This window comes from Rhinopithecus bieti, unplaced genomic scaffold (genome assembly GCF_001698545.2).
Source record: "Rhinopithecus bieti isolate Rb0 unplaced genomic scaffold, ASM169854v2 scaffold_34319, whole genome shotgun sequence".
NCBI classification, from domain to species: domain Eukaryota; kingdom Metazoa; phylum Chordata; class Mammalia; order Primates; family Cercopithecidae; genus Rhinopithecus; species Rhinopithecus bieti.
Genome location: NW_016814429.1, coordinates 9488 through 27442, shown reverse-complemented (window position 1 = coordinate 27442; position 17955 = coordinate 9488). Strand labels below are relative to the sequence as shown.

General features: G+C 39.9%; 1 protein-coding gene across 1 annotated transcript in view; it reads right to left on the bottom strand.

Moving 5' to 3' along the window:
• Positions 1 to 8272, bottom strand: part of LOC108514205 (NACHT, LRR and PYD domains-containing protein 12-like) — a gene marked incomplete at its 5' end in the record, with an annotated part of 23097 nt that extends 14825 nt beyond the window's left edge. The window contains 2 exons of the mRNA XM_017850278.1: positions 909 to 998; positions 8185 to 8272. Coding sequence (XP_017705767.1) covers positions 909 to 998; positions 8185 to 8272 — 178 coding nt within the window. The remainder of the gene's footprint in view (positions 1 to 908; positions 999 to 8184) is intronic.
• Between the last annotated feature and the right edge of the window lie 9683 nt (positions 8273 to 17955).

Below are 17955 nucleotides of genomic sequence, written 5' to 3'. Positions count from 1 at the left end.
AGTTCTGTGTGTATATGAATGTTATAAATTTATGTATTCATGTTTGTCTTATGTTACAGTTTCATGTTTGTGTAAGCGTATAAAATGCTCTGGAAATACATTTAGCAAACAAGGTACCTGGCGGGCTCAGGGTCAGGGGATAGGAGGCAGCAGAGTATAGGGATATAGGGTGGGATGGGGTATGGGGCAGTTGGGTGGAGGGCTTTTCTTTCTTTATATACTTCTGTGTTATGAAAGTAAAATAAGTATTCACAAAAATACACAAATAAGTGAATTTACTGGCTTGGGTGGCTTGGAAGGGCTGCCTTTTCCTCTGGGACTGGAGGAAAGAAGAAGAGCAGACATTGATCTATAAGGCAAAGGGGTGTTAAAACAAGGGGGCACCTGCTTGTATGTGTGTTGTGGACAAAGTACTCGGAAGTAAGTGAAGATGGAAGGGCAGGGCAGGGGTGGGATCCTCTTCGGGGACTTTGGGGAATAACTAGTGGGTGAAGGTGGGAAATGGAGGGAGAGAAAAGGATCGTCAAGCTGCATAGAGTAGGATAGGACCCAACTGAAAGAAAACTAAGGGGGAGAGAAGTGGCAGTCTAGGAGGAAAAGGGGTGGCAGATCCAAGTGGGGCAGCACACCCAAATCTATCTCTCAGGTGTTAAAACTGTCCACTTACTCATTACAGAAAATAGTACATACAAAAGGGGAAAAGGCAGGATGGGCGGGCAGAGATCTGTGCCTGACTCCTTCCTGCCCCTTCTAGGCCTGTAGCACATCTCTTCATTTGTTGCTCCACTGTGGAGAGGCTGAAAACTAGCTATATTTTATTTTCAGGTCCAGTCAGCTGGGAGTGCAATTTCTAGCAACCTAATCTTTACCTGCAAATACCTAAGAGTTTAAAGCAAAGTTCAACTTACCTCAGGTCTTTGATTTTACAGCATGGATTACGCAGTGCTTGGCAGAGCAGGTGTAGCTGAGACACTGGCAAACTGTACAGCTGAAAGGACCTAAAAGAGATGAGGAAATAAAAAGTAATTTAAAATAAAAGTCTAAGTAAAAGGCTTATTTGACTTTTGTTACTTTGCTAGTAGTACTAATTTACCCCTTCCCAAAACCTTAAGAAGTATTACCCCATTTTGCAAATAAGGAAATTAGGGCACAAAAAGTAATCTGCACAAGGTCACATAGATAGGTACAGAACTGAGGTCATTACTCAGGTCTGACTCCAAAACCATGTTACTATGTGCCAGGCACTGAGGTATGCACTTTATTTTCACAAATTATCTTATCTGGCCCTTAATCCAATAACAAGTATTATAATCACCATTTTGCACATGCTCTGAGACATCAAGTGACTTGCCCAAGCTAACTTTACAATATAACTGGTTCTTGGTTGTTGGTACTAATAGAAGAATTAATAACAATAATTAAAAACCAGGAAAGCTCAATAGTAAACTTTTACATAGCCAATACGCTTGGGAAAGAAGAATGTTGGGTTAAACTTTTGATAAGAGTTTAAACCCTCTGACAAAGGCAATAAGGGTTATGGGGGAGGACTCCATCTAAGGTTGACTTTCTGGAAATCCAGAATGAACCAGAAGATGCTTTGTTTCCATCAGTGTTTCAACTTTAAATGTATCTGTCCATTATTTTACTTTATAATATACAGCTGGAATAAAGCTGTATATTATATACATACACAGAATTGGTCAAGGCCTTGTAGGCAAGGTCTTTCATAATTTTGAGTCCATTAAACCTCCCCCTCTCGTTCCAAACACAAATTTTTGTTAATGCCTCCCTCCCTCTCATTTCCCTCAAACACACATACCCCATGCTCATTTCCACCTTTATGCTATTGCCCACTCAAGAAATACAACTATAAGTGATACAACTTGAGTTATTTCATTCCTCAAGTGGAGCTTTCTTCTGACCCCTCTCCTCCCAGTCCCCTGCCCCTCAACTGGCCTGAAAACTAAGGGAGAAGCATTATCAATCTTAATCCATATTGAGAACCGACTTACAGCATTTTCTAGATAACACAGGTATAAGTCTTCTTTGCTTCTTTAGTCAATAAGCCAGTGGGACTGTATTTTATGGTATACAGAGTCCGTATGATAAAAGTAATTTACCTAAGCCTCTTTCAACTTCAGCTCATGACCTTCTGTGAAGTTGCAAGCTCTGGTGGAAATAACCAGAATTTATAGCAAGATCATACAGCAGTGTACCTCTGCCCCTTACTAACCTGAAGTTCCTTGAGGCCTTAGTGATGAAGTATATGTAGAGGAGAGTGACAACCAATTGAAAGTTAGGTTTTATACCTTTTTCCAGAATGGTCATTACACCAAAATAGCAGAGTCCTGAATGATCAACTTGATGACCTTACATCCTCATAACACTTTAGAATTATAAACCACATCCACACAGTGACAATGAATACTAATACACACACACACACACACACACACAGAGTGACTAGTACAGTCCCCATTGTCTGGGAAGGCCAAAAACTGGAGGAAAGACATGGATATACACACTGATTAAGTGTCAAGGCTGGTGGCACGAATGTTGAGGCTCGCTCTTCCTCTTCAAATCCAAGTAGGTGCTGACACTTCAGAGACACTTGACAGGTGACTGTGACTGCTTTTTACACAGAAGGACATAGCCAGAATGTCCATTTTTGGTCCATAGGTAGGTTAAAGCAGTATAATTGACTGTAAATCATCAATTATCCTTTTTGCATTTTCTTCTTCCTGAATCTCATACAGTGAAACAGGTCCACCGGCTCAATCTGTAACCTAGAAGACTTATCCTTTATTTCTCTCTCAGTCCACTTCAGTAACCCCTCTCGAAGTCCTGGGGAAACTTTTCTTCCCAAAGTAGTTTCCACAGCCTTTCCTCTCCCTTTATGTAAGAGGCCAAATAAGAATTGCATCATTAGTGATGAAAAACCTTTTCCATATTGTTAGAACATTTCTTGCCACATTTTCTCTGCTTGATAAAAAAAAATCCAACTATTGTCATTCTTCAGGGCATGGAAGACAGCAGTCAAGAACTCTTGGAAACTGAAGTGAAGGAAAGTATAGACACTGACAGCTCCTTCAGCCTTTTTCAAAAATCGACTGAGAAAAGTGCAGTTGGTATCACACACTCCTATCCTATGTCTTCTGAGGTCACTGACTGCAAACAAAACCTGATGGTTTTGCAGACCCTCTGCAGCCAAACAGCAAAGACCCCACAGGCAACTTTGTCCCTCCCATACTGAGATGCCTGTAAGGGTTTTGAGACACTTGGAAAAGTAGAATAAATACACATCAGTCATGGTCTGAAGTGACCTCAAGAGAGTCCTGTCACCATCTCCCTGTGACTGCAGGACATTGCGTATCATCCAGGAGACGATGGGAAGTGAAGACATAAAGTCAAGGTCCTCATTCTCTCAAAGATCGTAGAAGACTTTCATTGATGTATTAGCACCTGAAAACTGTTGGCTCAGTAAATATGCTGTCTTTTCAGTATCTGTAAACCATAAGATCTCTGCCTGGATAGGTTGTTTTAACAGAGAGTGGAGCTTCATGGTTGTAGGCCGGGCAGTTATCAGGAGGGAGGAATCAGGGAGCAGTTTTTTCCTCACAAAACTGCACAAGAGACCCTCTACTGGCTTCCTCTCCTGGGGGTGAACACTAAGATCCTCTTCTTGGTCACCAACAGGGTCCTGCAGCTCAGGAAATCCATCGAGAATGAACAGAATCTTTTCTGGATATATGAGAATAGTGTCCAAGATTGGTCCATTTATATCTTGAAAAGTGTTAGTGATAAGGTCAGCAGCACTAAGGTTAGCAATATGGCTGATTTCTCTCAGTTGACATAGATGAGATAGTCAAACCTCCCTGGAGTAACCGTTCCTGCTGCCCAGTCAAACATGAACTTGTGCACCACAGCCGTTTCCCAGTCCCAGCACATCCCTGAAGCACCACAGTTCGGGATGAGCTGGAGCCCTCTTCACTAGGATCAAATACATGTTCCATGTCAATAAAATGATCTTGTTGAGGAATTCCACATGGTGTCTCTTCTGATATACCATGGTCTTTTACAAGAAGCAGTTGTAATTCTATATGCTTGCCATGGTGATAACATTTATCAACTCCTATCTTTAGGTATTTTTCTTTTAGATGTCTTCTGAATATTTCCCAGTAATCTAATGTGGTGACAGCAAGAGTTAGTAATTACAGAATCCCAGACAACAACTCTAACTAGTACCTCCATCACCACCATCTCCACTTAGATGTCTCAAAGCATCCTCAACTTTACATGTCTAAACCTGAGTTCTTGATTTCTATACTCCTCTGTCCCCGCACACAAAACCCTCCTCAGGCATCTTGTCTAAGTTAAATGGTGCTATCCAGTTGCTCAGAAAAATGTTATGAGTACTTTTCCTTCAATCCTCTACATCCAATCAATTAGCAAGGCCTAACATTTATACTTTCAAAATAAGCCTCAAATCCATTTATCTACCACTATATCCTCAAATACCACCCAAGTCTAGGGCACTGTCACCTCTTTCCTAGACTGACCAAATAGCATCCTACTAATCTATTCTTGCCCATCTACTGGTTCCTTCCTATGCAGCAGCCAAAACAATCTTCTACAGATACCATTTAGATCATGTCACTTCCCTGCCCAAAATCCTTCAAGAGCTTTTCATTGTTCTTGGTATAAAATCCAAAATTCTTATCCTACAAGGTGTTCTCATGATCTGGGCCCTCTCTACCTCCCCTCCTCAGCCTCATTTTTTATCATTCTCCTTTTTGCTTTCTACGTTAAAGACACACTGGCCTACTTTCAGTTCTCAAAATGCCATGTTCTCTCCTACTTCAGGGACTTTGCACTAGCTAATCTTTCCACCTGGAACATTCTTCTTCCTGCTGTTCCCATGAAAAGCTCCTTTTCATCCTTCTGATCTCAAATATTACTTCCTAGAAGAGGATTTGTTTGACCACCCAATTTAAAGGAGATCCTCTCTACTATTTCCCTTACTGGCACCATATTTTTACCTTTATAGCTCTTATCACAATTTATAACTGTCTTGTTCATTTACTTTTTCACTGTCTTTTCTACTATACAATAATATACCTGAAGACAGGGGCCTTATCTGTCTATCTCCTTTACAATAAGTACCCTGAGTACCTGGCACCGAGCCCGGCACATAACAGACACTCAATAAATATTTATTGAATATGGATTACAAACAAGTTACTATTGCCTATTCTGTGACAGACACTGTTAGGACCTTTATGTACATTTCTGATTTAATTCTCACAATAATCCCATGAAATAGGTATTACCTATATTTGATAGTTGAGGAAATTGAAACTTATAACTAGGGCCACCTTCATGAGTGTGCAGTCTGTGCAGTCACACAGGTCTCCACGTTCAGAAGGATGTATACTTGGTTTAATGCTCTGCTGTTGCTGTCTTGAAATTCTTAATATTTGACCAAGAGGTTTTGCATTTTCATTTTGTACTGTATCCCACAAATTATGTAGCCAGTGCTGTTTTACATAGCTTTAAGGAATTTGTCCAATACTAGTAAGTGACATCAAGTACAAACTTATGCTAAGTGAATGTCTATGCCAGCATTTCCCAAATCAGGGTTCCCTGGAAAACTGTCTGAAGAAGGGAGTGCACCCTCTAGTCTCTTAGAGTTTCTCAATGCTTATAAGCATATGAAAGGCTCTTGTACTAGCATATGAAACATTCTTTAACTCTCCTACAGTTGAAAAAGGCTGTTTAACTGTGTTTAACCCAAAGTTTTCTGGTCTTAAATGACTACAGAACCCTTTTCTAACAGCAAAGTCATTAATTACTGCAAAACTGTTCCTAGAACTCAGTTTGGGGAATGCTAATCTAGATAAGGGTTGGCAAACATTTTCTGTAAAATTTCTTAAATAGTTTAGGCTTTTCAGGCTCTGTTGCAATTACTCAACTCTGCCATCTTACTGTGAAAGTAGCCATAGATAATATGTAAACAAATAGCTGTATTCTAATAAAGCTTTATTTACAAAAATAGGCAACTGGTTGGGTTTGACTCACTAGCTATAGTTTGCTGGCCCTGATCTAGATAATTCCAGAAGAGGACTGGTCTTTTCTCAGAATAAAAGTTTCTACATCTAGCTCTTGACCAGTATTCGAATAGGTATTTGAATATATTCTATATGATAGAGAAGCCCTGTTTGTCGTGACAGTTTGGGGCTTTATAGTTGCCAAAAAAAAAGCAATGATTGTTGCCCCAGTGGATAAGGGGGAAAAGTTAGAGAGAAGCGGGGTGGGGCAAGGATGGGTAGTTGGATTCTTGGAAGATACTATTCTCAAAACAGAAAAAGACAGTAAAATAGAAAAGACATCTACCTGTAAACTCTTTACATGAAAATGAAGCCAGAGAACTTGAAGCAACTGTGGAAGAAAGAGTTAGAGTTAGGCCGGGCGCGGTGGCTCAAGCCTGTAATCCCAGCACTTTGGGAGGCCGAGACGGGCGGATCACGAGGTTGGGAGATCGAGACCATCCTGGCTAACAGGGTGAAACCCCGTCTCTACTAAAAAATGCAAAAAAACTAGCCGGGCGAGGTGGCGGGCGCCTGTAGTCCCAGCTACTGGGGAGGCTGAGGCAGGAGAATGGCCTAAACCCGGGAGGCGGAGCTTGCAGTGAGCCGAGATCCGGCCACTGCACTCCAGCCTGGGCGACAGGGCGAGACTCCGTCTCAAAAAAAAAAAAAGAGTTAGAGTTAGGAGTAGCACAAATACACCTTTATGCCAAAACCTGAAATGCACAGAAATTTTGCCACACTGCAACAGCCATTCATGCTGCTCCCCAAATAGAAATACAACGAAGAAAGTAAATCATCTCACATCTTCTCTAACTCACCCACAAAGGTATTTTATAGCTAATATGCAACATAAAATAAAACATAAGAATTTCCCAGCTGGGCACAGTGGCTCACACCTGTAATCCCAGGGCTTTGGGAGTCTAAGGTGGGAGGATCACTTGAGCCCAGGAATTTGAGACCAGCCTGGGCAACATAAGGAGACCTTGTCTCTACAAAAAATAAAAAATCAGCCAAGTGTAGTGGTGTGCACTTGTGTTCCCAGATACTTGGGAGACTGAGGCAGGAGGATCACTTGAGTCTGGGAGGTCAAGGCTGTAGTGAGCTGTGATTGCATCACTGCACTCCAGCCTGACTGACAGAGTGAGACCCTATCTCTTAAAAAAAAAAAAAGAATTTCCCTTATGCATATATTTAGCTGTGGATATTTTAATTTATATCATCAATAAGGAAAATTTTCAGCATGAGCTTAAAGATACATACATTATTTGAAGCTATTGTTTTCTGCTATTTTCTTTCCACTGAATATTACCCTTTTGCTTCTGTTGTGGTTTCCATTGAGCCTAACTCGTTAAAGAACAGGCCTTTGCTGATTATTAATTTGATAGATATATAAGATATATATGATGACCTACATTCAAATTCATATTTTACACACACTCAATCCAGATACTTTACATATAGATATATAAATAATAATACATAGCACACACACAACTCCACATTCCTATAATTTTTTTACTACTTGCACACTTTTAAAAGCAAGAGTAAGACTTAGAGTTGGGAAGAAGTTGTGACTAGATGGGTGCTAAGAGGTGAATGGGAAGAAGCAGGGTGTGGATGGGCAGACATGAGACTGTCACAGAAATGAGCAGGCAAGTGAGTGGTCTGTTGAGAATAACTGGTTTCTATTCCCCACAACTAAACATTCCTTGGATTTCAGGAATCAACCACAAGAGGAAGGACTCCAGCAGTCTTCACTCTTTGTTCTTTTGTGCTGTGTCCTTTGAAAAGCTATGGTTACATTAAAGGAAGAGACTTGGAGTCTTTTATAACTGTAAATGTTTTGGGGGATTATGGAAAACAACGGAAACCACAGTTGCCTCTTCTCTTTCTTTATCCCTATTTTAGGCAACATAAAAATTGTGGAGACAGTTTCAAGAGATTAATGGGTAAATACTGTATCCAAGTAATTCACATCTAACAAAATTTTAAAGTTTCAGAAGAATCTCAAAGGGTATGAGGAAAAGAAACAAGAGAAAGACAATGAATAGGCTTACCTAGTATATACCCTCTCTTACTTCATTCAGTTACTCACCATTCTCTCCAGACAATAAACTCCAGGTACAAGCAAGTTCCATATATTTTCTTTTCTTCTGATTGTTCATCCTGGCAAATCAGGAAGACTGTAATCCAAAACAGCAATGATGACTATAAGGCCTAGTGGATGTTCAGAGTAAAAAAGTAACTCAAGAAAGACTCTTCATTCAAGGCATTAGAGAGCTGGAGAAAAGAGAAGGCCCAATAACCAAGCAGACAGCTGAGGTAGGACCCTGGGGAATCACATGAGGACAGACCAAAACGAACAGTCTTCAACTTGAAGAGAAAAAAAAAGGCTGAAAGAGGATAGAATGTGTATAAAGTTTTGAAGGGTACAAATATGAAGAATGTCAAATTGGGCTCTGAATTGAGTCACTAAGAGAAGTATAGGAATTAGGTAGCATATCCCTAATGTCTGAGATCAAGAGAAGTAAGAATGACGATGTCCTTCCACAACTTATTTTTGGTGCCATCAATAAAGGGAGAATTCTAAGACTACAGATTGGAATACTGTGGAATAAGAGAAATAGTCTAAAGAATCAGAAGACCTGGGTCCTAGCTCCATTTCTATCTATCCATGGACCTCAAATAAGATTCTTCTCCTTTCTGGGAGAAGGGTTTGCTTTACTATTTTGAAAATGGTTCAAGGAATGTTAGACCAGGTTTCTTTCCAGGTTTAACACTGTAAGATCCGTAGTTCTCGGTCCTAGCTACACATTAGAATCCTGAAATATTACTTATCACCTTCTAATATATTTGATAATTTACTTATGTATTATGCTTATTGTTCTTTGTTAGTCTTTCCCACCTAAATTGAATTACTGGCCCCTTTCTCGACCTTTGTCATGAACTTTGCAAATCCACACGCCAAAAAATGGAGCTTATTTTCCCACCTCCTGTCTTTGAGCTCAGTCATGAGACTTTGGTTAATGGAGTGAACCCAGAGTTGGACATGTCATCGCTTATGATTCATGAAGCCACAGAGAAAGGAGACCCAGCTAGTTCACTGGTCTAAGGAGGATGAGAAATACATGAAGCAGAACTATCATAGCTTACCCACAGTACTGCAGCAGGAAAGCACAGTGACCCCAGCCTGAATAAAGTTACCCAACAGAGCCCTCTTTAATCATCTGAGTCTCAGTTGCCCTCCAGATCTGTGAAGATAAATGCTTAATAAGTGATTAATTTTTCATGCCATGGAAATTTTGTGGTTGTTGTTACACATCACTGTGGCAATGGCTAACTGATACATCCTGCTAGAATGTAAATGCCTAGAAAGTGTTTGGCACAGAGTAGACATTCATTAAATATTTATCAAATAAATTGAATGAGTGAATAGCTTTTTAAAAACCCAATGACTCGTCCACATTACTGTTAAATTATATCAGAATCTTTGATGATAAGGCTCAGCATCATTTTTTAAAGCTTCCCAGGTGATTCCAGTGCAAAGCCAGGGAAGAGAGCCACTGTTAAAAGATTTGGTTATTTTTGTTAGAGAAAAGTGTGTGTTGGTGAAACATACAGGCCTTAGAATCAAGTAAATGTCTTCAAGTACTGACTCTACCACTTACTGACTGTGTGACAACCAGGAAATTAATATTTCCAGGTCTTAGTTTCATCAGTTAAGGAGGGATACTTTCTGTATCATGTTTTATTAAGATTAAATAAGATAAAGTAAAGTATTCAGCACATTGCATGGTACACAGTAGGGGCTCAAGAATCGTAAACCATAGCTAATGTTTTTGTTGCTGCATCATTTTATATAGAGTAGAAATTTTTTTAAATTCTGGTAGACCTTACTTAAGTCCCATTTCTACCCTTTTTAGCAACATGACCTTGAGTAAATTACTTAAACTCTCTGAGATTTCAGTAACCGAACTGTAAAATGTGGTTGATAATAATACCTACCTCATTAATTTGTTGTGAGGATTAAATAAGATCACACTCATAAAACACTCAACACAGGCCCAGGTGCAATATAAATGATAAATGTTACAGAAAAAATAAGATGGCATTTATTGTAACTTTGAGAGAAAGATGTTACATTCCATTAAAATCTCCACATAACAAGTTCATTCTTATGAAACAGAATGTTCTCAGCACAGTGTTATAGTCCCATACCCTACACTCTTCCCAATCTCTAGGAATATTTTTTTGCACTCCCCCAAATAAGAACACTCCTCCAGCTACAATTACTGTGTAGTAAGCGCTCCTGCCCTCGGGCAACAGAGCTGGAAGGCTGCATGGCCTCTCACTCTCTTTCTGGGCAATCTACACCATGCCCATTATTTCAGTTATCTTTATGATTCCCAATCATTTATCCAGTCTGGCCCTCTCTTTTGAGATTCAGACTTATATATTTAAAGGTTTACTCAACATCTCCACTTGGATGTTGACACCTTGTTTTTTTGTCTCCTTTGGTAACTATTGCTTGGTTTGTCCAGAATTCTTTCACTGACCTTTGTTCTGATGAAAGATCCCATCCCTCTTAGTGAAATAATCAGATTCCCCATCCTTGAATGTTTAAACCTGACTGGGGACTATAGAGACTGAGGTTCTGCTACCTAAATATCTCAAGCTCGTTGGTTCCTGACCTCCCTGAGGCCTTGTTTTTCAGCATTTGAGAAATTCCAATATCCTTCTAAATATTCCTTTCTGTTTAAGTTATGCAAAATCAATTGCTGTGGTCTGCAACTGAAGAATTCTGATTTAAAAATTATACCACAGACCTGGTTACAATCACCAGACCTTTGGAGGGAATTATGAGGGGCATTTTATAACTGGTTATTAGTCTCAGCTAGACTAAAGGTTGTGAGGTGGCCCGAATTCCAGGATAGGAAAATAGTATCCATTGTTCTAGGATTTCCACCAATACATATCAGGTATTTATACAAAGTACTAAAAGGTAGCCTCTTCAAGAAGACAAATCATACTAAGATGTGTCCTCTAAGTAGCTGAACTACAAAATGGTGAAAAGGTGCTCTTTCCTCTTGGATGGGGCGGGACCAAACTAGGATATATAAGTTAGAGAGCAGAGTATGGGTTAATTGCAGTCCCCATTCACACTCTTGCTCCTGTGCCTTTTAAGTCAACAAACTGAAAAACTTTATATCATGACTCTACATGGTATGCATGCAGCCAAAAATAGGGGAAAGAAATGCTATAATTTTTTTCCACCTTTATTAAGATATAACTGAAAAATAAAAATTGTGTATATTTAAGATGTACAGTGTGATGATTTGATATATATACATACACATTGTGAAATGATTACCACAATCAAGCTAATTAGCTCATCCATCACCTCACATGATTACCATTTGATATGGTTTGGATGTTTGTCCCGTCTAAATCTAATGTTGAAAGGTAATCAGCAGTGTTGCAGGTGGAGCCAGGTGGGAGGTGTTTGGATCATGGAGGTGGATCCCTCATGAATGGCTTAGGTCCATCCCCTTGATGATAAATGAGTTCTTGTTCTGAGTTTACATGAGATCTGGTTGTTCAAGAGTGTGGCACCTCCCCCTGTCTTCCTCTGGTTTTCACCATTTGATGAGCTTGTTCCCCCTTCTCCTTCTGCCATGATTAGAAGCTTCCTGAGGCCCTCATCAGAAGCAGATGCTGGCATCAGAAAGCTGGTACTGAGGGTGGGGTATTAATATGAAGTTACCTGAAAATGGGGAAGCAGCTTTGGAACTGGGTAATGGGCAGAGGCTAGAAGAGTTTGGAGGTCTCAGAAGACAGGAAAATGAGGGAAAGTTTGGAACTTCTTAGAGACTGGTTAAGTGGTTGTAACCAAAATGCTGATAGAAACATGGACAGTGAAAGCCAGGCTGATGAGGTCTTAGATGGAAATAAGGAAGTTATTGGGAACTGGAGGAAAGGTCACCCCTATTACACCTTATCAAAGAGCTTGGCTGCATTGTGTCCAAGTACTAGGGAACTGTGGAAGGCTGAACCTAAGAGTGAGGACTTAGGGTACCAGTGGAAGAAACTTCTAAGCAGCAAAGCATTCAAGAAGTGGTGTGGCTGTTTCTAGCAACCTGTGATCCAATTTGGGAGCAATGGAATTACTTAAGGTTGGGACTCACATTTAAAAGCAGAGTCCAAATGTTTAGAAAATGTACAGCCTGGCCCCGTGGCAGAGAAACAAAAGTATTTTCAGGGGAAGAATCCAAGCAGGCTGCACAGCAACCACTTACTGGAGAGATTAGCATGACTCAAAAGAGAGCCAAGTGGTAATATCCAACACAATGGGGAAAAGGCCTCAAAGGCATTTTAGAAGTCTTTGGGACAGTCCCTCTCATCACAGTCCCAGAGGCTTAGGAGGAAAGAATGGTTTAGGGGGCCAGGCCTGGGGCACCCCTGGCTTGTGCAGCCTCAGGACACTTCACCACCCATCCAGGCCCCTCTAGCACCAGCTCAAAGGGCCCCAAGTACAGCTCCAGCCACTGCTTCAGAGGGTACAAGCCATAAGCCTTGGCAGCTTCTATGTGGTGTTAAGTCAGCCTGGGTGATAGAGTGAGACCCTGTGTTAAAAAAAAAAAAAAAAGGAATGAAGTACTGACACATGTTACACACAGGTGACACTTGAAAACTTTATGCTAAGTGACAGAAGCCGGAAACAAAAGGCCACATATTGTGAAATTCCATTTATATGAAATATCCAAAATAGGCAAATCCATATAATCAGAAAGTAGATTCGTGGTTGCCAGAGGCTGTGGTAGTGGAAGGAAGAATTGCTAGTGATTGCTAACAGGTATACGGTTTCTGTTTGGGGTGTTGAAAATATTTTGGAACTAGATAGTTGTGATAGTTCCAGAGCATTGTGAATATACTAATATCACAAAAAGGTACACTTCAAAAAAGAGGTAAATTTTCAGGTATGTGAATAGAATCAAAAAATATCAAGTAAATAAATCCATAAAAATGCAATTGTAAAAGAAAATGGGAAAGTGGAAACAACCCAAATGTCCATCAGTGGAGGAATGGATAAACAAAATGTGGTTTATATGTATAATAGGCTATTATTCAGCCTTAAAAAGAAGGAAATTCTGACACATGCTACAACATAGATAAACTAGAAGACACTATGCTAAGTGAAATAATCCAAACACAAAATGGGAAATTTTGTGTGTTTACACTGATATAAGTTACCTAAAATAGTTAAATTCAGAGACAGAAAGTTACGAGTGGCTTGAGGAAAAGGGTAATACAGAGTAATTGTTTAATAGTTGTGAACTTTCAGTTTGAGAAGTGAAAAGGTTCTGGAAATGGATGGTGGCGATGATTGAACAACAATGTAAATTTACGTAATCCCAATGAACTCTACACTTAAAAATGGTAAAAATATCAAATTTTATGTTATGTATATTTTACCACAATAACAATAATAGGCAATTGAAAAAGAAACGAAAAAAATCCAATTTACAATAGCCAAAAATAAAACTAAATACCTGGAATTAGCCATTCAATTACAATGAAAACTATAAACACTGATGAAAGAAAGAAATTGAAGAGGACACCAAAAAAGGGGAAAATATTCCATGTTCATGGAGTGGAAGAATCAATATTGTTAAAATGCCCATATTACCCAAAGCAGTCTACAGATACAACACAATCCCTATCAAAACACCAATTACATTCTGCACAGAAATAGAAAAAACAAACCTAAAATTTATATGGAGTCATAAAAGACCCAGAATAGCCAAAGCTATCCTGAGCAAAAAGAATAACACTGGAGGAATCATATTACCTAACTTCAAATTATACTGCAGTTATAGTAACCAAAAGGGCATGGTACTGGCAAAAAAACAAAAAACAAAAAACAAAACAAACAACAACAACAACAACAAAAAACAGACACATAGACCAATGGAACAGAATAGAGAACCCAGAAAAATATCCATTCACCTACAATGAACTCATTTTCAACAAAGATGCCGAGAATATACATTGGGGAAGACAGTCTCTTCAATAAATAGTGCTGGGAAAACTGGATATTCATATGCAGAAAATGAAACTTGATTCCTATCTCTTGCTTTATACAAAATAAAATCAAAATCAATCAAATACTTAAATCTAAGACCTTAAACTATGAAAACACTAAAATAAAACACTGGGGAAACTGTTCAGGACATTGATCTGGGCAAAAAATTTCTTGAGTAATACTCCACAAGCACAGGCAACCAAAGGAAAAATGGGCAAATAGGATCACATCAAGTTAAAAAGCTTCTTCTGCACAGCAAAGGAAAAAACGAAGTGAAGATACAACTCACAGAATGAAAGAGAATATCTGCAAGCTATACATCTGACAAGGGATTAATAAGCAGAGTGTACAAGGAGCTGAAACAACTCAATAGGAAAAAAGATAAAATAATCTGATTTTAAAATGGCTAAAAGATCTGAATAGACATTTTTCAAAAGAAAACATACAAATGGCAAATAGGCATATGAAAAGGTGCTCAACATCACTGATCATCAGAGAAATGCACATCAAAACTACAATGAGATATCATCTCACCTCCATTAAAATGACTTCCATCCAAAAGACAGGCAATAACAAGAGCTGGAGAAGATGTGGAGAAAAGGGAGTCCTCGTACACTGTTGATGGGAATGTAAATTAGTACCACTAACGAAAACAGTTTGGAGGTTCCTTAAAAGTCCAAAAATAGAGCTACCATATGATCTAACAATCCAACTGCTTGGTATATACCCAAAAGAAAGGAAATCAGTATATCAGAGTGATATCTGTACTCTCATGTTTATTGCAGCACTGTTCACAACAGCCAAGATTTGGAAGCAACATTAAATGTCCATCAGCTGACGAATGGATAAAGAAAATGTGGTACATATCACAATGGAGTCCTATTCAGCCACGAAAAAGGAATGAGATCCTGTCATTTGCAACAACATGGATGGAACGGAAGGTCCTTATGCTAAATGAAATAAGCATTATTTCATTATGTTAAATGAAATAAACCAGGCACAGAAAGACAAACATCACATATTCTCATTTACTGTGGGATCTAAAAATTAAAACAATTGAACTCATGGAGATAAGAGGGTAGACGAATGGTTACCAGAGTCTGGGAAGTGAAGGTGGTTAATGGGTACAAAAAAATTGATAGAATGAATAAGATCTAGTATTTGATAGCACAACAGGCTGACTATAGTCAATAATAATTTAATCATACTTTTTAAGATAACTAAAAGAGTATAATTGGATTGTTTATAACACAAAGGATAAATGCTTGGAGTAATGAATACCCTATTTAATCTGATGTGATTATTAAGCATTGCATGCCTGTATCAAAATATCTCATGTGCCTGATAAAATATACACCTACTATGTACCTGCAAAATTAAATATTAAGAAAATAAATAAAAAATAAAATAATTAAGATGAAATTAATAATTACTGAAGTAGAAAGCAAACAATAATAGAACCATGGAGTGGATCAATAAGAGGAAATAATATTTATTTGAAAAGACTAATAGAATACAAAAGTTTTGGCAAGTATGATTTCAAAATAAAGAAGGCATAAATTAACATTAAAACATGAAAGGGTATAATGTGGGTGGGCCTAATACTATCAATTGAAGGCTTTAATGGAACAAAGACTAATCTCCCCCAAGCAAGAAGGAATTTTGGAGTACAGGCAAGATGGCCAAATAGGAACAGCTCCGGTCTGCAGCTACCAGCGAGACCAACGCAGAAGGCAGGTGATTTCTGCATTTCCAACTGAGGTACTCAGTTCATCTCACTGGGACTGGTTAGGCAGTAGGTGCAGCCCACAGAGGGCGAGCAAAATCATGGTGGGGCATCGCCTCACCCAGGAAATGCAAGAAGCTGGGGACCTCCCTCCCCAGCCAAGGGAAGCCATGAGGGACTGTGCTACCCGGCCCGGATACTACGTTTTTTTCCCCATGGTTTTTGCAATCTGCAGGTCAGCAGATTCCCTCATGCACCTATACTACCAGGGCCCTGCGTTTCAAGCACAAAACTGGGTGACTGTTTGGGCAGATGCCAAGCTAGCTGCAGGAGTTTTTTTCATACCCCAGTGGCACCTGGAACCTCAGTGAGACAGAACCATTTACTGCCCTGGAAAGAGGGCTGAAGCCAGGGAGCCAAGTGGTCTCTCTCAGCGGGTCCCACTCCCATAGAGCCCAGCAAGCTAAGAACCACTGGCTTGAAATTCTCGCTGCTGGCACAGCAGTCTGAAGTCATCCAGGATCTAGCTTGGTGGAAGGAGGGGTGTCTGCCATTACTGAGGCTTTTGTTATTCGGTTTTCCCCTGACACTGCTAAGGAGGCTGGGAGATTTGGGCTGGGCGGAATTCACCACAACGTGGCAAAGCAGCTGTGGCCAGACTGCTTCTCTAGATTCCTCCCCACGGGGCAGAGCATCTCTAAAGTAAAGGCAACAGCCCCAGTAAGCAGCTTATAGAAAAAATTCCTATTTCCCTGGGACAGAGCACCTGAGGGAAGGGGTGGATGTGGGCAAAGTTTCAGCCGATTTAAACTTTTCTGGCTACTGGCTCTGAAGCGAGCAGCTGATCCTGACAAGGAGGATTGTCCCAGCACAGCGCTCAAGCTCTGCTAAGGGACAGAACTGCCTCCTGAAGTGGGTCCCTGATGCCCATGCCTCCTGACTGGGAGAGACCTCCCAACAGGGGTCAACAGACACCTCATACAGGAGAGCTCTGGCTGGCATCAGGCCTGTGCCCCTCTGGGACAAAGCTTCCAGAGGAAGAAGCAGGCAGCAATCTTTGCTGTTCTGCAGCCTCCACTTGTGATACCCAGTCGAACAGGGTCTGAAGTGGACCTCCCACAAACTGCAGCAGACCTGCAGAAGAGAGGCCTGATTGTTAGAAGAAAAACTAACAAACAGAAAGTAAAAGCATCAACATCAACAAAAGGACCCCACACAAAACCTCATCCAAAGGTTATCAACCTCAAAGATCAAAGATAGAAAATCCACAAAGATAAGGAAAACCAGCGAAAATGTTGAAAATTCCAAAACCAGAATGCTGCTTCTCCAAATGATCGCAACTCCTCTCCAGCAAGGGCACAAAACTGGATGGAGAATGAGATTGACAAACTGACAGAAGTAGGCTTCAGAAGGTGGGGCATAAGGAGCATGTTCTAACCCAATGCTAGGAAGCTAAAAACCTTGATAAAAGGTTACAATAATTGCTAACAAGAATAAGCAGTTTCTGGAAGAACATAAATGATCCGATGGAGCTGAAAAACACAGTATGAGAACTTCATGAAGCATACCCAAGTATCAACAGCTGAATCAATCAAGCAGAAGAGAGGATATCAGAAATTGAAGATCAACTTACTGAAATAAAGAGTGAAGACAAGGTTAAAGAAAAAAGAATGAAAAAGAACAAACAAAACCTCCAACAAATATGGGACTATGTGAAAAGACCAAACCTACGATTGATTGGGGTCCCTGAAACTGATGGGGAGAATGGAACCAAGTTGGAAAACACACTTCAGGATATGATGGTGGAGAACTTTCCCCACCTAGCAAGACAGGCCAACATTCAAATTCAGGAAATACAGAGAACATCATGAAGATACTCCTCGAGAAGAGCAATCCCAGACACATAATCATCAGATTCCCCAAGGTTGAAATGAAGGAAAAAAATGTGAAGGGCAGCCACAGAAAAAGGTCAGGTTACCTACAAAGGGAAGCCCATCAGACTAACAGCTGATCTCTCTGCAGATACCCTACAAGGCAGAAGAGAGTGGGGCCAATAT